Below are 26,976 nucleotides of genomic sequence, written 5' to 3'. Positions count from 1 at the left end.
TATTGGGTGGTTCCGCGAACGCTTTTCTTGAGAGCTTTCTCTGCGCTTTCTGGAGAAATCCGAGCATCTTCGAATATGTCCAGGGGATAAGTCACAGTTACCATTTAGGCGCTTTGCCATTGTCTCCTGGTCCGGCTTTTCAAAACACACATCACTAGGCAGGACATGAGACGGTCAAGCGATGAGAGAATCAAGACCGGTGTCTTTACCGGCTGCTATAGAATCTCCTCATACCGCAGCTTGAGACCACCACTTTAGATGTATGAAGATGGAAGATGAATAATGAGAGATATGATAGATGATTGATTCTAGAATTGAAGCTATGGATCTAGATATCATGGAGGCTGAGGCAAGGATGCGGTGAAGTGGGGCAGTATCCCAATTCAATGCGAACAAGATGTTTTGAGATGTCTTCTATTGGACTTTCAGATCCAATAAATTGCCAAAGCTGACTAAGAATGAAAGATTGAATTGTATAATAATGAGTATTATTTACTTTTTCGCTACTGATGCATAGAATCGTAGGCATAATGTACATATGCAAAAAGAAATGCGTCCTGGCGGCCATCTGCCAGGAAAGACGTAATATACAGTCGAACGACAACCCGATCGCATGAATCCAAATGTAGTGTAACAACTCCAACCTAATGCATGACGGTCTCCGCAAAAGGAGAAAAAATTTCAAGAAAAGAAGTATTCACTGCGGCGAATACGGGTCAAATCCCAGTCGCCCTTCTTGGGCACGTCACGGAAGCTCATTGGCAACCACAACCAGACAGGCGCCGATCCGCTACTCTTTTTGGACTTCTTCTCAGTAACCTCGACTGAGTCATTGAGATCTTCAGCATCAGCTTTCGATGTTGACTTCGAGTCCATCAGATCAACCTCATTGAACAGGCTCTGAATAGCCGGGTCATTGGGGTCAATGCCGGCGGCATCAGGTCTCCGCTCAGCGGCTTCGAGATCTTCGGGGATATGACCAACTTTGTTCTCACCAAGAGAGTTGGAGATGATCAAATCTTCAGCCGTGCATCCCATTTGCTCGAAAAGAGCGGCAGGAGTTTCCATAGCACGGCCTTCAGCCTGTTCCGCTGGGTCATCGGATCGTAGGAGCTGTTGACGCCGGTTCTCGTCAATCAGCTCCAAGAGTCTCGTATTTTTCAATCGGTATGCTTTCTTGTTGCGCATTTCTTTGATAGCACGAGCAAGCTTGCTGGAGGCCGAAATTTTGCCCAAGAAGAGGTTCTTGCCATAACGAACTTTAAACTCTGAGGCGAGTCGCCCAATGATGTCGTCAGAGTGCAACTGGACAAACGCGTCGCGAAGGACTGAGTTCATCTTGTCGACGTCACCAGCATGGGTCCAGAAGGAATCGTGGACTGCGGAGAAAGCAAGGCCAGCTTTGTTGCAAGCATTGGCAGACATGATCATGTGTGTCGCATCGAGGGAGTGAATGAAGTTTGGCGGGAATGCTTGCAGCTGCTTGCGTCGGGAGACCACATCATCAGAGTTAACGTCCACAATGTTAAGGTCCTGTAGACTGGTGGACACACGACGAGCCTTTCGGGTGCGGTAAGGCTGAACAACTGGGAGTCCCAGAGGTGTGGTCCAGATGACAGTGGACCGGAACTTCTTAGCTGGGTCAAGAAGTTTGGCAATGCTTTTGTCACCCGGGGCATAGTCACCGTTGGGCAACAATGCTTCATTTGCAAGAGCCTCGACTTGCTCTGGGGTTAGACTCTGAGTGATGCGGCTGGCACAATCGCCGAGCCAGTATTGAATCTCGTGAGCTCCATTGAACATGGATCCCAAGGCCTCGAAAATTTTCGCCGCGATGTACAAAGAACCAGCCTTTTTCGTTTCGGGATCGAGTTCGGGATAGTGATCATTCAGCTGCTTCCTGACCTGGCGCATAGCACCCATGAAAGTTACACCGTAGACGTTAGTCATGACCGTCTGCTTCACAACCTTTCGGGTGATTTTTCCGTTAAGAACCTTGGCTATCTCGACACCCTCAGCCGCATCTTTTGCCACTGCAACTTTCACGAATTCGGAGACACCAGTGTAGACATCAGACGGCCGATCGGAGGGCTCGAGGTTGACCTGCTGGGCGCCAACAAGGTCACCGCCTAGAGCAGCGTAGTGTTGAAGACCGTTGCAAGAACCGTCCTGGTGAATCGGCAAGCGAGAGAGGTATGTAGTGGGATCTTCGCAACGTAGAGCATTGCGGAGTTCGAAGCAAGCTGCCAAGCACTGCCATGGATCTTCGGCCTTCAGCCACCACCGTTTGCCGTTAAGACCATTGTTGGCAGAGTCGAGAATATCGTCAAGATGGTCCATAGCGAATTGTTCACGTTCAGACATGCTTGCCTTGTCAAATCCAGCCAGGTTGGAAATTTGGATTTTCAGCCAACGCAGACCACTGACGCCAAGCGGCTTGGCCTCACTGAATAAGAGGAGACCTCGAGAGTTATCGGCGCCCATCTGGTTGAGGTAAGGTGGCAGGGGGTAAGCTCGTCCACGGAAATCAAGGTTGTGAGGCAAATAGAACGTCTCGTTGCGGAAAGCGCGCGCCACTTCCAACTGAAAGTTCTGGAAACATCGCACTGAATGATATCCTGCCCGAAGATTCTCCATTTCACGCATGAGAGTCTGCCATTTCTTCTCGGCATCATAGCCCGCATCAGTGGCAGGCTTAGGGGGGTACCGGAAGATCTGGTTCAAGAGGTGCTAGACTCGCAAGAGCATCGCCCTTGTTCCAGGCTTCCAGCATGACCTCAAAGACCTCTTTGTTGATTACCCACCCGGTGTTTCCAAGCACATTGAGACCATCTCGGATTGCTTCAAGGCCATTCTGTTCCAAGGCGGCTTTGATATAGGCTGGTTGCAAAGACTCGCCAGGTGTTGTACGAATAATGTTGCTCTGATAAAGCATATATCCGCCCTCCTTGAGGCCTGTCCATGGCTTAGGCTTGCATACCATGGGAAGATGACGACCAATGAGTTCCGCAGGAGGCTCCTTGGCCACCATTCTGACGATCTCGGGGTGCATGTGGATGAGACCGAGACGTTTTCCAAATGTGATTTCGTATGCATGCAAAAAGGCAGGTTTCACGATAGTCTTCGCTTCACCAGCTTTGGCGTCTTTGTTCCGAACAGTAACTTTGCCGACATCGAATAGTAACTTCATCAAAACTGCTCCAACTCTGACTGTGGTTCGCTGGCCCCAGTGCAACTCAGGGTCCTCGTGGGTCACTGATTCAACCAGGTGTCTCCATCGGGGTCGGCCGTCTTTGCCCTTGCGCCCTGCGAGCATGTCCTTGAGCATTTGTGTGCGTCGAGTATCCGAGCTCGCGCTCTTCTTGATGTAAGCCTGCGCAATCAACTCATCCTGGACCTCACGGCCGATAAATGACGCAAGGGTGGAGAGCTTGATTCCCTTCTCCATTCCTCCTCGGCTGAAAACAGACATCACAGCCAGAATCGTGATGGCTGATAATTTTTCGGCGTCCAGAGACTGCAGATACACACCGTATTCAAGACGTTCCTTTGCTTCACGAGTCCGGACTGGCTCTGTCTCGGCCTTTGTAGCAAATTGAATTTCCTCCTTGATAGCGGCCACGAGATCGGTGTGCCATTGACTCATCACAGCATTCACATTTCTCTTTCCCGAACTCACATCCAAGCCAGCCTTTGTCCTTTCATCGAATTCGGCGCGCCAGCGGGCTGTGGCTGCTTTGATCGTATCGGCTTCGAGCCTTTGCTGTCTGAGCTTGGTAACAAGATACTCCTTCTCTTCCTCGGTACCCTCAAAGTTCTCCGGAATAGTGACTTGAGAGTTATCTGAGAATAAGGAAAGCGACTCCTTCAAGGACGAGAGACCAAGACCTTTTTGTTCAGCCGCAAGGACATCCGCAACCTCGTTCTCAACTGCAATTGCTTGCTCTTGTGTTGTAGTATCGTCGAGATTAAAATGGTCAAGGGATGGTTGACGTAGGTCGTACCAGCAGATCTTAAAAGCGAAAGAATTAGTGAATTTCGAACATTTTTCCAATAAATCGAAAGGATACAAACCTTGGACAGCTCTCCGAGATCCAAATCAGTGAGAACCTCAACTGCCAGAAGTTCTTCGTGAAGGTCCACCTTCTTCGCCAGTTCCCAGTACCGTCGCACCGCTCTCTCCCGCTTGCCTCCGTGGAACATGCGCAATGCCATGCGAATCATGACTGCGAAAGTCTCGGCGTTGGCAAAGACACCAGCCGCGGGCATATCCACCTCAAACCACTTTTGTAAAGGCAGGACCATGTAATCTTGTCGAGTGATGATCATATGGGAAACCATCTCCTTCAGGTAACGGTTGTGGAGGGCTAGGTATTCAGGGGAGCCAATAGCGAAATTAGCACCCAAGCGACTGAGCAATGCTGCAGCTCGATCGAACCGGCCAACCTTCATCGACATGTCGAAGTTCGCCAGCATCTCCTCCTGATCACCACCAATACCTCTGACTTTGCGGTGGACTTTCGGCTGAGACTGGGGAGTCTCATCGAGGATGACCAGGGAGGATGAATCAAAAGGAGTGGTCATTCCGAAAGCCGGCTTGTCGAAGGGACTTTTGATATCCATGGATGCGGAGTAGGGAGTGTCGTCCAAAGGCATGTAGGATCCCTGGTCGAGGACAGAATGGTCAGTTGCTGTAGCGAGATTGCGCTGGGACTGGAAAGATGGTCGTCGGTGTCGGGTCTGAGTCGATGTGTTTTGCGAGTTAAGGATCGGGCTCGAGAAGCTGGAACTGGAATGAAGACGCAGCATCGAGGAGCCAGCCAACGCCCGATGGGCGTTAGCCTTCCGGAGGTGGAAGAGGGCATTTTTCTGACGGGCCACTCGTGACAACATGATGCATATGGCGCTTCAACAAACGAGGATTAAACACAAGAATAGGTAAATGCAAATCGATGAGAGGAAGATTAGATGGATAGCATGAGGACAAAATGTGACAGCTGATGCAGGGGAAGCGACTAAACGATTCCGCTGGTCACAAAGATAGAGACTTGGACGACGGTTCTATCGAAATTTTTTTTGGATGCCGTCCCGCAGCCTCAACCTGAGTAGAAAAAGGACAGAAAAGGAAAGGCACGGGTGAGAATCAAAAGGGATGTTGAGCACGAGAGCGAACGGAGACTCGGCGGAAAAAAAGCGTCGCGGAACGCGTGACTTCACGTGACCTTATCCGATCTAATCGCATGTCCGATTGGCGGATCACAATACAGGTGGCAACACTCAAAATATTGAAGCTAGATAGAGCTTTAGGAACTGGAGAGGGGTGATTCTGTATCACATTCAGACCCCGGACAGATGGGCATTTTGATAGGCATGTGCTATACGCTCAAAGAGAATGTGTAATACATCGTCTGACCTTGTAGTCACAGAGGTCGGACATGTTGATGAATCAGAAAAGCGGTTTGAATTGATATCATGTGCAATTGAGCTTTTAAATCTATGGGAGTATCACCCCTCTTCATCCTCGCCGTCTGACGGTCTCTCTTTTTGCCTCTGCCGGTTTTGCTTCATGGCCCATCCCGTCATTTCCGGCCGTGCGGGATCAATCCGAGGAGCACTCATTCCATCAAGATAGTCTTCACTGTTGATGATCGCTTCAAGTTGTGGCAGTTCGTCAACGTTCGGGTTCATCATGTAATTCTCATATGTGTACCATGAATCCTCGGTCTAAAATGAAGTTTCATTTAGCTATCATTCACCATTCAACGTGAAGGTCGCATTGGTGAATTAAACATACCTCGGCATCTACCCACTCGAATTTCTTCCATCTCTCCTCTTGCATCTTTTTCAGAAGCTCCAGGTTTCCCTGCAGCACGGCGCCTCCATCTTCGGCACCCTTGATTTTCACATCAATAGCACGCGCCTCGGGCTCCGCCGGGCGATCTTCGTCGTCTTTTTTGCCCTTGGAGCCACGGCCCTTGGGAGCTTCATCCATCGCATCCAGATGGTGAAGCTGGGGATGTAATTGGACAACTGCAGAGACCGGGGAGAGGTGCAGGTTTTCTAGGTATAGCTGTTAGCGTATGGATCACAGAACCACCAGAACACTGCACACTCACTTCCTTTGAATGTAGCGAGCATGTAGACGGGGTCTCCTTCTTCCTGGGGCTTAATGCGACCTCCAAGAGCCTGGGTAGTGACCAATGACGACGGGTCCACCATCTTCCTATTGTCCAGCACTTCAACGTCGCCGCTCCCTTCAGCCTTGACTCGGCCTCCACCACCGGCGAGACTTCCAGAGCTGAAGCCACCAGCCATTCCAAAGGCACCACCATCACGATTGGCGCGACTCTTCTTCATCGCATCGCCGTATTTGAGGCCCTTTGCCACGTCGTAAGTGCCTCGGGTCTGGATGGGAACCTCGATCTCCACCATGCCGGTGCCAGGTTTCATTCGTAGTGAGACAGGCTTCTGTCCCCTGCGCGCATTGTAAGGGAGTTTTGCAGGTCGGTCGAGGTATTGAAAGACGTAGCGAGAGATGTCTGAGTCAGTCAGGACAATGTCGTACGAGGCGATCACCGGATCGTCATCGATGGGACTCATGGTGAAAATCTTTCTCAGTGACCTCCGGCAAATAACGAAGCAAAATTGAATAATTGGAGAACGTGGTGAGGCAGGAAGATGCCTGTCCCTCAAGTCTTGTCTTTTTTTCTAGCGGTTATCGGATTGGATAAGCGGGGAACCTTGGCAGAAAAATAGCTCCTTTCACCGCCTTTTCTTCGAGTATCATGATAATCACGGTGCCCCTGGAATCTATTTTCTCTTCTTCGAGGACTTGAAAGTCATGCCGTGGGAAATTATTACCCGTCCTCCCTCCCATCCTTGCATGCTTTCCCCATTGAGTTCAATCTCAGTGCCTTCCTAGCGTGAGAGACGCAAACCCCTGCTCGAGACCAAGCCTGTCTTCGCTGCATTGGAAACAATCCTTTACCACCCACTTCCCTCCCAGACCACATGGGCATGGGCTGCACTGAAAGTCGTTCGTGCCACCCCCAGCACGCTGTGATGTTAAGCACAGACCCTCCAGGAGACTGGGCCCCCCCAAGCTAGAGAGCTGCCAAAGGGGCCCGTTGATGAGCCCGTTGGACACACCCCTTCGGACACGAACAAGCAGCATACGAGTCATATCCATTCCAAAGGATAGGATGGTATGTTCTCTATGCACTACCCAGTCGGATACACCATTCGACAATGAACGAACAGCATTTGAGTTATAGCCAACCAAAAAGTGTGGGACCGGTATATTCTCTATGCACCATGTATCGCATCTGAAAAGTCGCTCACTTAGGCTAAGGAGCTGTCGAGCAGACTGTCGATGATGCACCATCCATTCGAACACACCATTCGAACACCAGTCGCATTTCAGATCGGGGTCCGGACCAAAATACTGGTCTGACTTGCGGTCTGTTTGCAAACCATCGCAACTATTGATATAGTCGTCCTTGACATCTGGTCGGACAGACACAGTCTTGACACAGGGCATTTAATCGGCCCGACCTGATCATGTAACCTTGATCTTGTATTACCAAAGAATTCAACCGGCCAATACGACTGTGGCCCGTGACGTGCTGTGTGGCTGGGCAGGACAGTTCGGTGGTGGTTTGTTGGCTTTCAACGTCAGTGGGGATAAGAGGGGCTCGAGCAGGTTTTTAAACATCAATCAATCAAATTTTTATTTTCTCAATATTGTTTTCCTTCCACTTATATTGCGTAGACCGTTATCAAAGAGAGTGCTAAGCAGGAAGGAAGAGTGATCTACCTCTGAGATGCCCCTGAAGCCAGACGACGGAGATAACCTCTGCTACGCCGAATCAACTGTGGAAGTCATCTTCTCAGTCCTCCCCAGGCTATTCCCAGATGATTCTTCGGACGTCTGTTGATATGTTTGTCTATTCGTCCTGAGTCCTCGCAGGCAGTGTGTTGGTTATGACTTTCTTTGAAAGCGCCCGGGGACATAGTAACGACTGCCTATTGAAATTAAATGATGACATCTTCTGGGCCCGGCTCTAGGAAGTTTCTTTGAACATAGGATTGTGATATGACGCATTCTAGCAGATTGTTCATGGAAACATCCATAAGTTCATGAAGGGTAGAATAAAGACAAGAACAGAGAGATATCAGCAATGTTTCGCACAAGCAATCCCTTCGTTCGTAAGGAACAATGCGTCTAAAGGCATCAAGAGACATAGATATTATCGCAAAACAAAATGAACAAGATTTTGGGTTTCCCGTGGTACTCATAACACGTTGGATATATTCGGTGTAAACATTTACTCCTCTTCTTCCTCTTCCTCTTCCGCGACCTATGGAGAAGTTAGTATCCAGGTTTGGTAGATCTTAGAAAGAATCACTTACACCCTCATGGAAGTTTGTTCCGTTGGTGGTCGCCTTGATGATGCCGGCGCGAATACAGAAGTCACCGAAACGCTCCGGCGTCTCGCCATCAGTGTTACGCTCCTGGGCATAACGCTTGAGGAGATCCTTCATGATTTCGAGAATCTCGTCTTCCTTGATGGAAGAGCGGTAGAGCTTGTTCAGGCGCTGGCCGTGGTAGCCACCGCCCAGGTACATGTTGTAGGCGCCGTAGGCCTTGCCGACGAAAGCAACCTCAGCCAACCAGGGACGGGCACAGCCGTTAGGGCAACCGGTCATACGCATAACAATGCTGTCACGGCCGAGGCCGTTCTCCTCGAGAGTGGACTCGAGCTTGGAGATCAGGACGGGCAGGTAACGCTCAGACTCAGCCATAGCGAGACCGCAAGTAGGGAAAGCGACACAGGCTGAGGAGGAAAGACGCAAGCCAGAGAAGTTGGTGTTGTCAAGTTTGTACTTGGCCATGAGCTCCTTGACCAGGGGCAGGTCCTCGTCAGTGACGTTAGAGATGATCAAGTGCTGGTTACCCGTGAGACGGAACTCGCCCTTGCCGAGCTTAGCCAACTCGCGGAGACCAGTGCGCATGGCGAACTCCGCGGTGTCCTCGATACGGCCGTTCTCAATGAAGAAAGTGAAGTGGTTCAACCCCTTCTCGTCCTTCAACCAGCCGAAGGTGTCGACGTTGGAGTCGAACTTGAAGGGACGGGGCTCGGTGAACTTCAAGCCCTCAGGCAGAAGAGCCTCGACCTTGCTCTTGAAGACCTCGACACCCATGTCATCAATGGTGTACTTGAGACGAGCGTGCTTACGGTTCTTGCGGTCACCGTTATCACGCTGGACGAGCATGATCTTCTCACAAGCAAGGTGAACGGTCTCCTTGGGGAAGAAGCCGAACATGCGACCAGTCTGGGGGTAGGTCTTCTTGTTGTTGTGGGTGGTACCCATACCACCACCAGCAAGAACGTTGAAGCCCTCCAATTTGCCGTCAGCACCCTTGATGGCAATCAGGCCAATATCATGGGCGTAAACATCCGTGTCGTTGTGAGGAGGGATGGCAATGGTGATCTTGAACTTGCGGGGCAAGTAGGTGGGACCATAGAGAGGCTCGAAGTCGACGACGGCATCACCAGCAACCTGAACCTTCTTGTCATTCTCGTCCTTCAGCCAAATCTCGTGGTAGGCTGTGGTCGAAGGCAAAAGATGTTCACTGATCTTCTTGGACAAAGCCCAGGTCTCGCGATGGAAGTCAGACAGCTCGGGGAGGGAACTGCACATAACGTTACGGTTTACATCACCGCAAGCAGCGAGAGTATCCATCAGAGACGCGTTGATAGCCTGCATGGCGCCACGAAGCTTGCGTTTAATGACACCGTGGAACTGGAAAGTCTGACGGGTTGTGAGCTTCATGGTCTCATTACCATGTGAGCTGCTGATGGCATCCATCTGCAGCCACTGCTTGGGAGTAGCAACACCACCAGGAAGACGGCAACGAATCATAAAGCTATAAGCGGGCTCAAGACCCTGGGCTTTGCGCTCGTCACGAACATCACGGTCGTCTTGCATGTAAGTACCGTGGAACTTGGTCAGCTGGGCGTCGCTGGCAGAAATGGCACCAGTGGACTCATCCCTAAGGCCCTCCAAGATTGTTCCACGCAAGAAGTTCGATTGGATCTTGATGTCCTCGTTGGTAATCGGAGCGGGCTCCTCGGGCAAGCCCTCAACCTTGTCGACACCCAGAGACTTCCAAAGACGCGGCTCCCACTCGGAGTAACCAGTCTGGTATGCATCGGGATCCTGGTCGTCACCGAGACCAATATCGGTCAGCTTACGGCCACCCAGGAAGGCAATGCGGGCATCAAGGTCCTTGGCAGGCTTGTTGTAATAAATCTTGTCCTCCTTGCGGGGCCAGTAGTGGCTGTCACCAAGACCGAAGACAGAATAGTTGATGGAAGACAGATCCAGATCACCGGAGTTCTTGATGTGCTCCCAAAGACCACGACCGTTAACAGGGAACTCACCCTGACCAGCAACACTGGAGATGAACACAACGTTCTCTTCAGCAGGGAGGTCGTCGGACGGGTACTCATCCATGGCCATCACCATGGTCTTTAGACCTCTGGCGCGACCACGGTTGCCAAGGCGAGTGGCAAGGTTCTGGGCGTTACCGCCGTCCGATGCATAGAGAATGGTAAGAGGAGCACCGAAAAGGCCGTCCAAAAGCTTCTCATATGAGTCCTTGGCCTTGCGCTTCTGCAGGGCGCGGACCTCGGTGCCATAAGATTCAGAAAGCACAGGTGAGTATTTCGGGTGACGGTTCATGATTTGGGTGAGCTGGTTATCACGGCGAAGGAATTCCTCCAACTCGCGCTTGATGCGCTCGGAGTCCAGAGCGAACTTAGGCTCGCTCGTACCCTCGTTCGCGGGGTTCCAGCGATACAGAGGCCAGTAGCCAAGATCAATAGCTTTCTTGGTCTCCTGGAGGACAGTAAGAGCTGAATCGTCTTCCTGGTGGTAGGGAAGGTAGGCGACAACAACGGAGGGACCCTTGTACTGCTCGGCCTCGGCCATAGCCTGAAGAACCTGTGTGTAAGAGCCGTACACAGCAGTCGAGGCAACATAGGCGTTGCCAAAGTTCATAGCATAAAGACCAATGTCCTTCTTGCGGCGAGTGGCATCAGCAGCGGTGCGCTCGGAGTAGGGCTTCGAATCAATGATCAACATGTTGACATTGGCGCCAGAGGCGAGGACCTGGTGAACACCAGAGTTACCCAGATCGTAGGCCCAGGCATCGGAGCCAATCAACCACTGGGACTCCTCGAAGAACAGCCTTTTTGACTGGAGCAGCTCACGGGACAGCTTAGATCCGTCATTGGAAAGGCGAGAAATGACTTCGGGGGCGATCTTGTTAGCCTTGGCAGCCTCCTTGGCAATCAGAGCCCAGCGGGACAGCCAGTCCTTAGGCACATCAGTTGCAAAGGTGCTAGACTTGGAGGCCTCCTCAACTTCACGGATGAAGCGCTCACGGTGCTCCTTGCGAGCAAGGAGAGAACCAAAGCCATACTCAGGGCTGGCAGCGATGGTGGACGAGACACCAGCGTTCTCAGCACCGAGCTGGTTCGCAATGTAAAGACGCTCACCGAAGAGCTGGTTGAGGATCTTGATGTAAGCATTCTCAATGTGGGGCTGCTCAAGTGACTCCTCGGCGGTGGGAGCATTGGAGCTACCAATCTCCAGGTTCTGAATCAGGGAGGAAGCCTGCAGGTTCTGGAGAATACCACGGAGGGCCTGGACAGCAGTGGAGGGCTCAACATATCCAAGACGGTATCCAACGACCTTGAGGGATTGACCACGGACAGTGGAGGGAGTCACGCTGGACAACAGGTCCATGAATGAAGGACCCCACTTAGTGGTCTTGCGGACCTGCTCCAAGACGGCAATCTTCTCAACTGATGCCGGGATAGATTTCACGATCTGGCCACCGACCCAGGGGCGGTAAAGGCGAGCAGTGATGAGACCAATGTTCTCAAGCTCGCTGTTAGCCTCGGGGTGAGACAGGGCATCAGCGAAGACACCGGAAGATCCGAAGACGAAGACGGCGGACTTGGCATCAGCAGGTCCAGTGTATTCGATGGCACTGTAAGTACGGCCCACCTCTTTGGACAAAGCAGTCCAGATCTGGGAGGTCCACTCGAAGATATCGGCAGCATTGACGGGACGCACACTGGCGTTGTCCACGGTGGTGGCGGTAGAGCTAGGAGCCTCGCTTCCCGCACTGCTGTCGCGGCGGGAAGAGCCGACGGACGAGTTTTCGACGCTGACGTTCGACGGGGTCTGTGTCTGAGAAGGCACAGTGAAGTTCGCGGAAGTCTCACCCTGGCCAGCAGGAGCAGCCTCCGAGTCGTCGGCAGAGACAGTAGCAACGCGGCTAGACTCGGCGTACAGAGTCTCGGTACCGGAGGAAGTGTGAGTCGCAACATTTCCACCCAGGTTGAGAATCTTCTTCACAACATCGGTGTCCTCAGCAGTAATAGCGGGATCCTTGGCGGAGTTGGCGGGGTCGAAGAAGTGGATAACACCCTTTCCAGACTTGAGCGCCAGCGCATGGGCGGTAATGGCAATATCCTGAGCTTCCTGTACAGTCTCGGAGTGCAAGAATGTGAAGCCGCATTGGCGGATGGAGCTGATTACTGAGTAATCGGGAAACGGGGTGGGCTCCAGAGCGACATGAATGACAACGGGGAAGTTGGCGAGACGGTAGAGGTGAGGAACGGAGGAAAGTAAGATTGATGAGCTCGTGACGACGGACACAGTCTCGCCTTTTTGCAGGGGTGGAAAGCAGACAGCAGAGGGTCCTCATTGTAGCGAATGGCTTGCACCTGGTCGCCAAGTTAGCTTATTGACGCGTGATTAGCCATATAGCAATTCACCCACCTCGGGAGTGCCCCTTGAGATGGCGCTTGCGGTCTTATTTGCCTTCAAGGCCTTGAGGGGCTTGGAGAACAATGAGTCCGTCCGCAGGAAGGCTGGACGGAGAGGACAACATCGCTGGCCTGGTAGGCAATTCTCGCAACTTAATTTACAGGTTAGCAATTGGTCTTCAGTTTCATGGCGTACAAATAGCTCACCGGCATCAGCAGCAGTTGTAATGGAGGCCATGGCGGGCAAATGCTGTGAGTTCACAGCTCAAGTGGGCTGAAGTCACTCGCGGGATAAGGCTTGTCGGCGCCCGGCGATTTCCCACTTGACGTGAATCGTCGTATGGATGCAAATTGATAAAGAAGGAACAACACAATCTCAATGTCTGTTCTCTCTGATCCAACAATCTATAAGGGGAAAAAAAGTTGACCGTGGGATTTCATCCCATCATCCAGTCAGTTCTCCGCCATCGGGGTTAGATCAGCAGCCTTCTGATTGGCGCACGATCACGACATCGTAGCAAGAATGCTCTGCAAACATTGCAAACTTACCGATCTCAGCCTAGTGTGCGGGGACCCGTGACCGGCGGCGAGCACGTCAGCGCCGGCTTTTGCTTTTTTTCTGGAATTCAGCCTGCAGCGCACAGTTTAGTGCCGGCATCTGTTTGACTTTCTTATAGATCTAGATGTTTTGATATATGTTCATCTCGCAATATGCTTCCTCTGCATCTTCGTGTAGCGTTCACAGTGATAATTCTGCCTTCTGCCTTTACTCACCGCACGGCTACCAATAGTAAAGCGGCGATTACCGATTCTCGGTCGAGAAGCCCTTGAGCTCAACACAATTAAGCCCAGGAATATACTTGACTGCCAGATCCCTAAATTGCGTGATCGCGCAAACCCCGATCCGTAGTTAATTTCCGTGATCAATTGATATAAAATTCGAAAGTTGACAGTCGAAGCTGAATCATGAAATAAAGAATACCAGTGCAAATCAGCTGAGCTCAAGAGAAGACCGTTTCTAGATGCAATCCAAGCAAAAAAAAAAATGGAAAAAAAAAGATCTGATCGACGCAGGGTTCGAACCTGCGATCTCCCGTGTGTAAGACGGGCGCCTTAACCACTGGGCCAGTCGATCAAGTTAAGATGACTAACAGCAATAGTGTACCAATACCTTACACAATGTTTCCTAATCTACATAGAAAACATATCGACGTCTGCACTTCGATGCCTCTTGCAATAGAAAGTACGTTTTTAAACTGAGAGTCCATGGTCATATTACACCGGCTTTGCATGTTCACCTCTCATTGGTATCTGATATTGAATACTGAAATTGAGTTCTTGGATACGGTTCTTTCCAATATATATTTGCTAATGATGGGTGCTTTAAGGATTTGCACGGCCCTGCATATATGCTTCAACATTTACCTCAGTGTTGAGTGGAGTTCATTACATGTTGAGTTCCCCACGATATACCCACCAATAATCCAGATATGCGTTGCCTATATTCTATATCCTTCAGAATGGTAGGCGAAGGCAAGAAAGAGAAACTCAGTCTGGACGTGGAACAAATTTACAATTCACTGGAAGCCGAGAGTTCTTCTTACTAGTATCGCTCAGAATCATCATGACAAGGATGTATGAGTGGCGAAACTCCCAGTAAGTGTTGCTATATTATTCGATAGAGTAGATCTTGGAGTCAACGAAACAAAAAGGTCAATTTGCATCGGGAACGCCGCAGATGGGATTCTGACTAATTACGGCACACCCGCCAAAACACCTGGGCTTTGGTATTTCTATTTACGTCACTTCCTCATATATAAACACCCAATATTTTTACAAGGTTCTGGCAACTGATCACTTGGGCGAGAGTTTCCAACTCAAGCCAATCGAAAAGTATGTCGCTCTCAAACCTACCCATTGAGATCATCTGCATGATCGGAGAGCGTATCCCAACACAAGCTGGCATCAAAGCGTTCGTGATGAGCCATCGACTGTTTCATAGCCTGCCTCAGTTACGAGAAATTCTATACAATAGAACCAAAAAAGACCGAGTTAATACTGTATTGACTTGGGCATGTCAGAGAAACAACCAAGACTTGGCCCGAGCGATGCTGTGGCTGGGGGCGACCATTAAATGTGACAATAGAGACGAATCCTATGGACCTTTGCTACTCACCGCGGCAGAGGGCAATAAAGAGATAGTCAAGCTCCTCCTGGAACACGACCCGAGTATCGTCCACGCGACAGCCGGGTGTGGAGATAGAGCGCTCAAGATTGCAATTTCTCGAGGGCACCACGAGGTTGTGAAGATACTTCTTACTCAATCAATTCTCGACCCGTCGGCGAATCAACAAGACCTTGACGATTTTATGGGAGATTTATATCACCTCAAATACAAAACACCGATGAACGAGGCTCTCGCTAGTGGAAACGAAGAGATGGCACAAATCTTGATGGAGGATGGGCGATTCAAGCTGGATCATGACAGCCTCTCTGCAGCTTCAGAAGGGGGAAGTGAGAATCTAGTCAAGATGTGTTTGCAGGTCTCATTCCAAGAAGACGAATACTGGGAAAAGTGCCCGCTCTCTTGTGCCGCATCCGAGGGACATGGAAGCATTGTGAAGCTATTGTTAGAAGATGGCAGGCTAGATCCCAGCGCAAAAGACAGGTATGGCCGGACGCCACTTCACTGCGCTGTATCTAGAGGATTTGAAAATATTGTCAGTATACTCCTCGATAGAGAAGATGTCGACCCCGACGTGAAAGACATGAGCATGGTGACCCCACTCTCCGATGCTGCAAAATTCGGTCATACGGGCATTATAAGGTTACTCCTAGGCTCTAGCCAGGTTGATCCAGATACCCGAGATATCATGCAACGTACACCGTTATCCCATGCCTCAGTGAGTGGGGAGCCAGCAGCTGTGAGCCTATTACTTGCGACCGGCAAAGTGGACCCAGAATCCAAGTGTTGTATGGGCCGAACGCCATTATCCTGGGCTGCCCTTAGCGGATGCCCCGATACCTTCAGAGTGTTGCTGGAAACGGGACGTGTCGACCTCAATTCCGTGGATGAAGAGGGAAGGACACCCCTATCATTGGCCGTCGGAGGTTTATACTATACGAACAAAAACAAGACCAACGGTTGGGCACAGGCACTCTCCGATATTCGCCATCTTCTACGAGGTAGAACAGATCTAGGATATCCTCCGAACGCAGAGCCATGGCAACGGGGGCCACGTGGAGCGCCAGCCAAGCATGACCCGCTCGATGTTATTGAGCAACTTCTCGCGTGCGACGAAGTCACTGTCGATGCCCCGGATAATAGGGGCCAAACACCGTTGATGTGGGCTGCACAAAGACGCCAGGTGGAGATGGTCAGACTGCTCATGGCCACGGGGAAAGTGAATCCAATACGACGCGATGACGATGGCTGGACACCGGAAACTCATGCCGAGAAAGGCTGCAAGCCAACAAGCCCTGCTTATGATGCGGCCGGCTCGAATTTGTGGGAAAGCCCGCTTGATGGACGATCATAAATAGATCAAAGAATCAATTGAACCAAGCAGTCTAGATTAGTATGGAACTCAATGGGAAGAGATCAAAATAGTCTTCACTTTCGATTTTCTGGCTTTCGCTGACAAATGTTTGAGCATCTCTTCAGAGCTCTTTCTTAATTTTTTCTTCCTTGCTATTTGTTTCCCAGGTTATATCGTGGGATCAGATACGTCCGAAGGATAAGTCACGGTCGCTTATTTAGAAGCCTTTGTATTAGACCGTCGATTCGGCTAGAAGAGGAATGTTAACATCATGGGGCCCCACCCGAGCTCCGTCCGGTCTTCGTCAACTTTAACAGCTCAGACAGCTCAGACAGCTCTCGATAACTCCCCCACGTACAATGAAGCCCATCATCGGCCTAACAGCAGTTGCCGCCCTCGTCTATCGAGCCTGGGCTCGTAAGTCGCTCACCCCTCTTGGCTTGATCGTCGCCGCGATCTCTGCGACCGCCCATGCCCTCCACCCGTGGTCAACACCGTTTTTGCTGCTCGCCGTATTCTACTATGGGGGAACAAAAGCTACCAAGGTGAGACTGAAGATACCCTTCAGCTCTCAGGGCTATATAGAATATATGAACGCAGCTAATGACGGACGACACTAGGTAAAACATGATGTGAAAGCGCATTTGACCCTCTCGGCGACCGGTGCTGAAGGGGGCGAAGGACCACGAAACCACATCCAGGTGCTGGCAAACTCGGGCGTTGCGATGGTTCTGAGCATTGTGCACACAATGGTCCTGGCCAGATTGCCCGCGCAGACCTGTTTTGGTCATAGCTCTGCAGATGTTCTGATGGTGGGGGTTGTAGCGTGAGTGATCTGCGCGCTCTCAGCTCCGCGGACCAGCTCACAGAAACGACTTCTAGGAACTATGCCGCTACCGCTGCCGATACATTCTCCTCTGAATTAGGAATCCTCTCTAAATCGAGCCCTCGCCTTATTACATCCCTCACCCTCCGCCAAGTGCCTCCGGGTACCAATGGTGGCGTGACTGCCTGGGGTCTTGTTGCTGGCCTGATGGGATCTTTCACAATTGCTTTGACTTCTGCCATTTTCCTTCCATTCTGCGCCGAGTCGAGTATTAATGACCGTCTTATGTGGACGATGGCCATCTCATTCTGGGGTCTGATGGGAAGTGTCCTAGACAGCGTGCTGGGCGGACTTTTACAAGCGAGTGTTGTGGATAAGCGCAGTGGCAAAGTTGTCGAAGGAAGTGGCGGCAGAAAGGTGGGCCTTTTTAAGACCATTACATGGAGATAGTTCTGATGCATCTCTTGTACAGGTTCTCATTCATCCGGGATCCACCAAAGGGGCGCCAACTACAGGAACCCCGGAGAATGCCGCATCCGAGGGAAGCGCCCGACTGCACAAGACCGAGGCCGTCATGAACACGGCGACTCTACGAGGAACGCGAGCCTTGGGCGAGTCGGTGGGTACTCAAGCCGGGCAAGCTCACGACGGTCACGAGAGCCGACGGATTGAGACTGGCCATGATTGGCTGGACAATAATGGAGTGAACGTTCTTATGGCGGCTCTCATGAGCTTGGGGGCCATGTGTATAGCACAGTGGGTTTGGGGCGTGGATGTGCGTGAACTGTGGGTTTAAATTGGATTGTACAGAATCAGGACGGGATGCAGACGCGCATCCAAGGCGTTCTCGAACCTCGGGCCTGAGGACTTGGCATTCTGAGTCCCCTTGATACACTTGTGTAAGTCACGAGGTTACTAGCAATCCTCTGTTGGCTCAATTGGTCGGCCTAGCAAATTCAGAGGGCGTTGACAATGAACCATGCCACAAGAAACATTGTCCTGGCCAGGGCATAGCACGATGACCGAGAGCTGACCAAATCGGAGCACGCGAGCACGCGCATTCGCTCGAGAGGCGCCCATGTCCAACATGCCGAACTAACCTTGGAACGCCTATCCACAGGGACCCGTTCCGTGACATGTATCGTATCTCCCGATAAAGTTGCATTCTGCCTTGCTACATGCTATGCGCGTATTTCATCTTTCCCACGTGCAGGGTAGACACTGTGACCTGAGATGCTTGGCCAAGCGAATGTGGCAGATGAACATTGATAAGGCAATACTTCTAGAATCGAAGTCCGGGGTTGCTGACAGCCTATCCAGCACCCCACGTGGGTGGATCCGCGGTGATGATAGGGACAAGTGCCCCGGTGTGGCTCCTGCACTGCGGCCCCGCCAAGAGCCGCCCTCGGACTACACCCCAATGGAGCGGGAATTCACTAGGACTTACTACTATAAATCCTCCCATCGCCCAGATTTGCCAAGGTCGCCAAGGTCGCCAATTTTGCTTCTCAGCACCTAAGCCCTCACATTGTGTTCCTGGTTGCCTTGGCCGACCCTTCTCTTGCGTGATTTCGCCCGCAAGCGACACCCCATTCGACCGCCACCGGGCAGGTTACTTTGACACTAGATACCTGCCAAGCTGGCCGTGAACGATGACCGCGACGGCTGGATTCGAGTCGTCTCTGCACGTGTGTCGGAGTGAGGGCTAGTTCGAAGGGAAATTGCCCCGTAAACGAGCTGGAAATGGCCCTGGGGCACCGCGTGTCTCGCTCTCGCCGAAGTATGTGCCATGCGATGCGATGGGGGCGATTTTTCACCTAGATATCTCGCGTGTACATAAGACCTGAAATGCCTCTCCTGATTTCTCAATTCGTACTTCTCAACGTTGATCCCTGAAACTTGGCTGAATTGGCGCTTCATCGTCAAGATGTATCTCCACGAGTATGATTACATCTTTGCTATTGGTACTCTGTTTGCCATGCTAGATGCCTATAACAACGGTGCAAGTGAGTATAGAACTGCATTTTGCGATATGATTTGGAAGGGCTTAATACTGACTGATGTAGACGATGTTGCCAACTCTTGGGCTACCAGTGTCTCCTCGCGATCCATCTCCTACAGACAGGCTATGGTTCTCGGCACCATCTTCGAATTCCTCGGCGCTGTGACTGTCGGCTCCCGTACTGCTGATACTATCAAAAACGGTATCATTCCCACATCGGCCTTCAAGGGTGATGCCGGTGTTCAGATGCTCGCCTTCACCTGTGCCCTGGCTGCTGCCTCGTCCTGGGTGATGTGGTGTACTCGTCACTCCGCTCACGTCTCATCTACCTACTCTCTCATCTCGGCTGTCGCTGGTGTTGGTGTTGCCACTGCTGGTGCTTCCAAGGTTCAGTGGGGATGGAATGACGGAAAGGGTCTGGGTGCTATCTTCGCTGGTCTTGGAATGGCCCCTGTCATTTCTGGTGGCTTCGCTGCGATCATCTTCATGCTCATCAAGGTTATCGTCCACATGCGCAAGAACCCCGTTCCCTGGGCCGTCTTCAGCTCTCCCTTCTGGTTCCTCGTTGCTGCTACCGTCTGTACCCTGTCAATTGTCTACAAGGGTTCCCCCAACCTGGGACTGAGCAAGAAGCCCTCCTGGTACATTGCTGCCGTGACCCTGGGCACCGGTGGTGGTGTCTTCATCTTGTCTGCTCTTTTCTTCCTTCCCTTCGTCCACGCTCGCGTTATCAAGAAAGATTACACTGTCAAGTGGTGGATGGTGATCTACGGTCCTCTCCTCTGGAAGCGTCCTGCTCCCGCCGATGGTGAGACAGCCAAGGTCCCCAACTACGCCGTTGTTCAGGATGAGGATGACTATGCCGTTTCCACCCACACCCACGGTTCCATCGACAAGGATGCTCAGACCACTTCCATTCCCACCGGAGACCACGAGAAGGGTCTCGTCACCGCTGAGGCTACTCAGCTGACCTACAAGGAGATCATGGCCCAGTCCGAGGCCAAGCACCACGCGAAGCTCCTCAAGGGCAGGGGTCCTCTGGGTTGGGCTCTGCGCTTCCTCCGCGATCACCCCATGGGCTCCGGCGAGATCTACGAAATCCGCAACATCATCACCATGTTCAAGCGCATTCCCCCTAAGATCGTCGTCGGTCTCACCTATGGTGCTCACTACGACATTCACACCGCTCAGAGCGGTATTGCCGGTACCCCAAGGGTGAGCGCATGAAGCGTGTCTACGATGCCGCCGAGAAGTATCCTAATGAGGTCGAGCACACCTACTCCTTCGTCCAGGTCTTGACTGCCTGCACTGCCTCCTTCGCTCACGGTGCCAACGATATCGGTAACTCCGTCGGCCCCTGGGCTGCTATCTACTCCGCCTGGTCGACCGGCGACCCCGTCTCCTCCAAGGCCCCCGTTCCCGTCTGGCAGCTCGCTGTTCTGGCTATTTGCATTTCGATCGGTCTCATTACCTACGGTTACAACATCATGAAGGGTAAGTCACCGCAAACCCCACAACCTGATACCCTAAAAAACCACTCACTAACCTTCTTCTAGTCATGGGTAACAAGATCACCTACCACTCCCCCAGCCGTGGCTCCTCGATGGAACTCGGCGCCGCCATCACCGTCCTGGTCTTCTCACAATACTCCCTTCCCGTCTCCACCTCTATGTGTATTACCGGTGCCACCGTCGGTGTCGGTCTGTGCAACGGTACCCTGAAGGCAGTCAACTTCCAGCGTGTCGGGCTCTTGCTCCTTGCCTGGATCATGACCATCCCCATTGCCGGTACCATTGGTGGTTGTCTTATGGGTCTGTTCATCAACGCACCTCACTGGTCTTAATATGACTTCAGCCTGATTGGAAAGGTTGTAGCCTTAGTTTCTTTGGTTCGTTGATAGATTTTTTTTTCACGATAATTTCTGCACTTAATTGCATCATGCATCATGCATATACGCAAATACGCAAATACGGTATAAAAGTTTTTTAATCAAATGATCGGCTCTTTATTCACATGTATTCTGAAATTAAACATTTTCCGGGGCGAGGCCGTCTAACAGCTTGTGGATTGTAGGTGGATGAAGGGCACAAGGTCTGCATCCACCTAGATCAAATACTTTCATTCTAGTCAGCCTGAGTTGTGGATACTTATGGAATCTCAATCATATGTTTCTCATTTCATAGGCCCAGGATCTGATTTTCAGATGGGTTTAGGGGCACATACATTAAGAGCTCCTAGCAGATCCAATTGGTCGGTATAACACTAGGTCCATAGTAGTGGCCTTTTGGCCTATTTGTAATCAAGGTGAATTCTATCTGAAACATAAGGCGCACTCTTATAAGACCGCGTCCCAAGTTTTAGATCCATTTGAATGGCCTGCCGCGAGCCAGTTGGGGTAAGCTTCGGCAGCTGGGCGTGCGGTTCACTTTTCTGTCCTTCCTTACACTCGCGACCCAACATCCATCCATTTCCCAACATTTATTTCTAGTCTTATTAGGCATATTCTTACCCGTAACTACGCTTACATTAATAAAAGCATTTCGAGGCTATTACAAACTTTGTGAAGCGAAATTTATGTTTCACGCGTACGAAGATCAAGTTCACGATCGTCTCTTCGATTGCGTACATTACTGCACTGCAAAATTGCCTATTTAACCAGGTCCTTGTTTATTGAAATCACGCATTGTTTATTTTGACCCACTTTCACTGCGGGTTCTCATAGTACTCATTGAGCATGGTGGTTGCTTCTAGAGCAGTCAACCCGGAAAATGGTTGACATGGGCTTGGGCTATTCCATCTTAGCCTATAAGGCTGGCGTTTTGTATCGATCTATAGGTATTTAACGACCTACATTAATCATGAGGGTGGTGATGATTACATCGAACGACATCCTCAAGCTCGCGTCTCAGACAATCGGCAAGTTCTCAGTTGGCATGGACTTCGAGTATTTCACCTCCAGCCATGCCCCGCTGCATCCCATCGTCACCAATATTACCAACCTTCACTCTTTGAAGAAGAAAATCACCGCCCACAGAGAACGATACCGCAATCTTCCATTCGGTGACCCAGCTACATTGAAGAAAGTGCAGCGCATAATTGACGGTTGTTTTGAGTTCAATCTAACATTGCTAGAGACCAAAATATTGCTATAGAAATTTGGTTCGAGACTCGAGTCCTTCCGTGAGGGATTAGAAATTATAATGTATGATTCGGAGTTCCAGTAAATTAGGCCTTTGAAGTTTTACATGCGTGCTAAGAAAAGCGGCAACAGTGCTTAAAGGTTGAACGCGTGTGAGAGTTGCGTTTAGATTCTCTGTGTTGAAGTAATGCTCTAGAAGCTTACGTAGACCACTTATCCTCGTCAAGGTTGATAAAATTCCTCAATTTCGTGCATCTTCAAAATTAATAGACTCCCGCAACGCCTTTGAAGCCCTAGAATAAGGCCAAAAGGTCCTAAGTTCTCTAGTCACTACCGGTCGTCACTATCAAAAGGTCAAGTGGGGGTCCAACCTCGACCTAATGAGCTTTTGATAGTCATATGATTAAACAGGATTTTTTTTTCCATCGCTATATAGCCTACCACTAACTACCAACTATAAAAGAATATAGGTCAACAGGTCAACAGATCACTAGTGGACTACACGCCTGATTCTTAGTTTACGTGATTTTTGAGGTTGGCGGCGTCCTTGAATAGCTTTAGGCGCGAATACCTACTCGTCAGGATCCAAGCATTATTGGTGTTCAGATTATTTCGCAGAGAGTTTCAGATCAGCAACATGCCTTGAATCTAATTGAGGTTCATATTATTGAAGAAGCTCGATGTACGGATACACTGGATCGATGGACAGACTATGTCATTTTAACTAGCACATGCATTATTCAAAAAGGAAGTCTTCATCCACCGATCCAACCAGCCAGATTTGTAGGTCTTTGAAAGCATCAAGGTCGTTTTCCTCGAGCGAAAATTCCACAGAAGGATCGTGCCAGTGGAGGGTTCTTTTAGTATCGGTGTTGCGCAACGATTCCCCAATATATCGACAGCTATCGAAATCGATGAGATCAAGCGTACCCTCTTGATCAAGCATAATGTTCGCGGAATCAATGTCGTTATGAACAAGTCCAAGCGAGTGGAGATATTTTATAGCGGCCAAAGTTCCTTCAAGTTTTTTTTGATATTCTCTTCCACTAGGTCCCGCGCACTCGAAAGAAAAGCGAACTTGCCAAGGCGTTGAGGATTCACCGCTTCAAGCAGCGTGGACGTATATCGCTTGAAACATAGCCCAGAGACTCGACCGTGAGTCGCCTTGTAGCCATAATAGGTTGCAATGTTTGGATGGGGGTTCTTGCGAAGGATTTCGCATGTTTCAGTTTCGCGAGTCATTTGCTTTTCGAAATTTTCATCGACGTAGGCCAGGTGTCTTGGTGTTTTGATATAGACTGCTGACCAAGTCTTGCTCACCTCTGGACCCCTATCCTCGGTTAGAATTTGACTGACTTCCTGAAGATTCTCTAGTGACTTCGGCATATCTGATCGATGCGTCCACTTTCCAGAATACAATATGCCATCTTGCCAGACAAAGATCTGAACGTAAGAGAACTTCATTTTGCCGTCGATTTCTTTGAAAGCCTCGTTCTTCTGTAGAATTTCCATTTTAAGGTAGAGTATCAATTCTCAGATGCTGTGTTGACAGAGATAAAGATAGGCGAACAGAACAAAAGGTCAAGGGGTATTGATACATTTGCTTATGGTGGGAACCTGGACGTGACTTCACGGGCATGTTTCCGCCTCCTATGTGATTTGTTATTTGGCGACCCTTTTCGTCTCGGCAATGGGCCCAGAATTAAGAAGAGAGTGTAAAATAGTGGAACTGGCTTTGCAATTCTCTGTACAAGATACAGTCACTATTAGCTAATATGAGGCGTTCTCTGTCGTTAAGTAGATTGGCTATCTGAACAAATTGCCTCACTTAGATCGAAAGAACCCTAAGACATACCCAGGAAGCAATTTTTTCACTTCTTTTGAGTCCAGCTCTTTCTGTCTTATCTATACTGATTCTAACCAGATACCGATCTTTTCATCATTTCAAGCAGTAAGACTGAGGGAAACTGTGAGAATGACTTATTAGTTGGCCGGGATAGCCAAATCGGCCGCTTCTTCACTAGTTTCCAGTTCGTTAACGTAACTGGCTCATCTTTACGCTGACCGCTGATTTCTACTCTTAAGTACTCAATTAGCTATATCCGCACTAGTCCGTACTGTCAAGACATCATTCTGACAAGCTCCAAAAATTATTCAGCAATTAATGGCGATGAATATAAAGAGATTACCAAAAAAGGGATCCTCAAAAAAAGACTTGACCAGACTGGGGCTCGATCCCAGGACCTTGTCGGTGTTAACGACACGTGATAACCAACTACACCATCCGGCCAATTGTTAAAAATTTGAGGAGAAAATGAAAATATGAACCTCGATTATTTGCCACAGTCTTTGAAAGTTCTGTTCAGTGTGTAATTTTGGACATTCCCATCACTTTTTTTTTTGTTTCTTCCGTTGTTGAAAGCCAATGCGAGCAACAAAGGCACTCAAGTGAATACCCGATTTTCGAATGAAAAACTGCTCAGAGGTTGATTTTGCTTTGAATGATCCACCCAATGCCCTAGGAATATCAATAGTATACTCACTGTGACAGAATAGTTCTTTCAAGCCGTGCTCCTAGAAAGGTAGCCCTTGCACTCAACCGCCCCGTGGCTCTAAGGTCAGGAATCTCTACCTGCACCTCCGAGGGTCAGGGTCTAACCCCAACGACCCTGACCCTGATCCTAACCCCCTAAGGACCCTTGAGTATATGAAACTTCCGCGCGTTTCCCATTTTGGACGTATGAAATTCATCCTTTATCTGATGAAGATCCTATCATTCACAGTCATTCTAGTATCTTTCTCATTCTTCCTTATCTTCTACCGATACCTTCGAAATTCAAAGTAATTAGATTATAAGTAGATCCCTCGTATTTCGTTACCTTGGTATTGTAGACTTCAACTTCATCTACGCGGTAGGTAGCTAGTTATCGGCCGGGGAAGGAGGCGCTACCATGGCGGCTTCGTGTGGGTTCCCTCAACGGACCCTGGTCTTATCCGACTAAATATGCCTAGTCGCATAAGGGTTCAATTAACAAGATAGGCGATGAAGAGCTTATATAGTCTAAGTAAGAACGATTCTTGCTCTAACCCATTAAAAGGAACTCTACTAACTTAGAATTAGAAAGATGGTCAGTAGAGAGTGAAGGGTCTATTTCCTTCTACTTAGTTTCTTGTCCGGATTGATCGACAGAAAATCATTAAAGTTTTATACTTAAGATCAAAGGAATCAAACTAATTCCTAACCTCGTACCCATGGGGCGGGTGATTGATAGGTCTAAGTACACTAGATGGCTTTACGTCTCTCCCGAGGAGCCGGTTACACCTGCCGATATTCTATCTCAAATGATGAAGAAGCAAGAGTAAGAAGAGAAGAAATTGATAGATTAAAAGCTATGAAGAAAGAAAAGAAGCCGACAATGTTTCTTGGCCACATCGGCCGACGGAAGCTCTTTCCATCACTAAGGACCCATCGGCCGAAGCCGATCACTAAGCCCGACGGTGCCGATCCCCCCCCCGATGATTTTCGGGGCTATTGCTCAGTCCACGATCTTAAATAAAGGGGTCACCGACCGGTCCATTGAGATTTAGAAAACTTTTTTCAGCACAGCCCATCGATTCAGATATTCCCAATTCCAAAAGCTTCCCACATCATGTCCGACATTTCCATCAAAAAGGGCCCCATCGCCTTGGCCGGTCTACTGTTTAGACCTTCCAACCCAGCAGAGAAGACAACACCCGGACTGGTGATTGTCCATCCGGGCGGTGGTGTCAAGGAACAAACCGCTCAATTATATGCTCAGAAATTAGCAAACGCTGGCTTTACAACAATTGCCTATGATGCATCCTACCAGGGAGCTAGTGGAGGCGAACCCCACTTCCTTGAGGACCCAAACGAGCGTGTGAGCGACATCTACGCTGTCGTCGACTACCTTCAAAATCTGGATTTTGTTGACCCGGAGAAGATCGGTGTCTTGGGTATCTGTGCCGGAGGTGGTTATGCCGTTGCGGCCGCGAAGGCAGACCATCGATTGAAGGCTCTGGCAGCCATTAGTATGGTCAACATCGGAGACTCCGCTCGTAAGGGCTGGGATGGAGATGAGGATCCTTCCAAGCAGGTTGAGTCACTTCGTGGAGCAGCAGCTCAAATTACTGCTGAAGTTAAGGGTGCGGAACGCGCAGCTGCACCCTATGTCCCACCCCAACCTGACGACAAGACCCCGAGGGACTTGAAAGAGGCGAAGGATTATTACCTCACTCCGCGTGCACGGCATCCTCGAGCTGAGAACAAAATGCTATTCCTCAGCTTCCCTCGAGTCCTGACTTTCGATGCCTTCCACCTGGCCGATGTGTTCCTCAAGCAAGCTACACTTCTGATCGCCGGCGAAAAGGCAGGATCTCTATGGCACACCGAACGGTTGGATAAGTTAATTGGTGGAGCCACGAATAAGATTGTTGTTCCGAACGGGGCGCATATGGACTTTTACGATAACGAGGCTTATGTCGGACCAGCTGCCGAGAATGTTGCCGAATTCATGAAGAAGCATCTCACCTAGTGGCTCTGCTGTTAGTTAGAAGGGCGCTATATAGTAATGCGCAAGTTCTGTGTTTGCAATGGCTTGACT

The 26,976-nt window shown here is 50.0% G+C and overlaps 9 protein-coding genes across 9 annotated transcripts; 5 read left to right on the top strand and 4 right to left on the bottom strand.

The window, feature by feature from the left end:
- Nucleotides 1-681: 681 nt before the first annotated feature.
- Nucleotides 682-4,893, bottom strand: N7477_005821 (DNA-directed RNA polymerase; the record flags this gene model as incomplete). Its single annotated transcript, XM_056967484.1, is given in 3 exon segments — nucleotides 682-2,694; nucleotides 2,708-4,012; nucleotides 4,075-4,893. The coding sequence occupies 3 exon segments, from the start codon at nucleotides 4,891-4,893 to the stop codon at nucleotides 682-684; spliced, it is 4,137 nt and encodes a 1,378-aa protein (XP_056822238.1).
- A 612-nt stretch (nucleotides 4,894-5,505) lies between these two features.
- On the bottom strand, nucleotides 5,506-6,600 carry N7477_005820 (uncharacterized protein; the record flags this gene model as incomplete). The annotated part of the gene is made up of 3 exons (XM_056967483.1): nucleotides 5,506-5,724; nucleotides 5,795-6,060; nucleotides 6,117-6,600. The coding sequence occupies 3 exons, from the start codon at nucleotides 6,598-6,600 to the stop codon at nucleotides 5,506-5,508; spliced, it is 969 nt and encodes a 322-aa protein (XP_056822237.1).
- Nucleotides 6,601-8,327: 1,727 nt separating this feature from the next.
- On the bottom strand, nucleotides 8,328-13,086 carry N7477_005819 (sulfite reductase (NADPH) subunit beta; the record flags this gene model as incomplete). The annotated part of the gene is made up of 4 exons (XM_056967482.1): nucleotides 8,328-8,360; nucleotides 8,413-12,782; nucleotides 12,858-12,980; nucleotides 13,056-13,086. The coding sequence occupies 4 exons, from the start codon at nucleotides 13,084-13,086 to the stop codon at nucleotides 8,328-8,330; spliced, it is 4,557 nt and encodes a 1,518-aa protein (XP_056822236.1).
- A 1,870-nt stretch (nucleotides 13,087-14,956) lies between these two features.
- Nucleotides 14,957-16,387, top strand: N7477_005818 (ankyrin repeat domain-containing protein; the record flags this gene model as incomplete). Its single annotated transcript, XM_056967481.1, has 1 exon — nucleotides 14,957-16,387. The coding sequence occupies one exon, from the start codon at nucleotides 14,957-14,959 to the stop codon at nucleotides 16,385-16,387; it is 1,431 nt and encodes a 476-aa protein (XP_056822235.1).
- A 359-nt stretch (nucleotides 16,388-16,746) lies between these two features.
- On the top strand, nucleotides 16,747-18,009 carry N7477_005817 (DUF92 domain-containing protein; the record flags this gene model as incomplete). Its single annotated transcript, XM_056967480.1, has 4 exons — nucleotides 16,747-16,932; nucleotides 17,008-17,213; nucleotides 17,270-17,630; nucleotides 17,686-18,009. 4 exons carry the CDS (start codon nucleotides 16,747-16,749, stop codon nucleotides 18,007-18,009), a joined length of 1,077 nt encoding a protein of 358 aa, XP_056822234.1.
- Nucleotides 18,010-19,140: 1,131 nt separating this feature from the next.
- N7477_005816 (inorganic phosphate transporter) lies at nucleotides 19,141-21,058 on the top strand (the record flags this gene model as incomplete). Its single annotated transcript, XM_056967479.1, has 4 exons — nucleotides 19,141-19,219; nucleotides 19,280-20,430; nucleotides 20,508-20,709; nucleotides 20,772-21,058. The coding sequence occupies 4 exons, from the start codon at nucleotides 19,141-19,143 to the stop codon at nucleotides 21,056-21,058; spliced, it is 1,719 nt and encodes a 572-aa protein (XP_056822233.1).
- Nucleotides 21,059-22,073: 1,015 nt separating this feature from the next.
- N7477_005815 (uncharacterized protein) lies at nucleotides 22,074-22,367 on the top strand (the record flags this gene model as incomplete). The annotated part of the gene is made up of 1 exon (XM_056967478.1): nucleotides 22,074-22,367. One exon carries the CDS (start codon nucleotides 22,074-22,076, stop codon nucleotides 22,365-22,367), a length of 294 nt encoding a protein of 97 aa, XP_056822232.1.
- Nucleotides 22,368-23,353: 986 nt separating this feature from the next.
- N7477_005814 (kinase-like protein) lies at nucleotides 23,354-23,866 on the bottom strand (the record flags this gene model as incomplete). Its single annotated transcript, XM_056967477.1, has 1 exon — nucleotides 23,354-23,866. The coding sequence occupies one exon, from the start codon at nucleotides 23,864-23,866 to the stop codon at nucleotides 23,354-23,356; it is 513 nt and encodes a 170-aa protein (XP_056822231.1).
- A 2,138-nt stretch (nucleotides 23,867-26,004) lies between these two features.
- On the top strand, nucleotides 26,005-26,907 carry N7477_005813 (alpha/beta hydrolase; the record flags this gene model as incomplete). The annotated part of the gene is made up of 1 exon (XM_056967476.1): nucleotides 26,005-26,907. The coding sequence occupies one exon, from the start codon at nucleotides 26,005-26,007 to the stop codon at nucleotides 26,905-26,907; it is 903 nt and encodes a 300-aa protein (XP_056822230.1).
- Between the last annotated feature and the right edge of the window lie 69 nt (nucleotides 26,908-26,976).

This window comes from Penicillium maclennaniae (assembly GCF_028827695.1).
Source record: "Penicillium maclennaniae strain IBT 15551 chromosome Unknown utg000005l:1.0-2652337.0:1.0-2654196.0, whole genome shotgun sequence".
NCBI classification, from domain to species: domain Eukaryota; kingdom Fungi; phylum Ascomycota; class Eurotiomycetes; order Eurotiales; family Aspergillaceae; genus Penicillium; species Penicillium maclennaniae.
The sequence above is the reverse complement of the archived record's forward strand: the minus strand, read 5'-3'. Positions and strand labels throughout refer to the sequence as shown.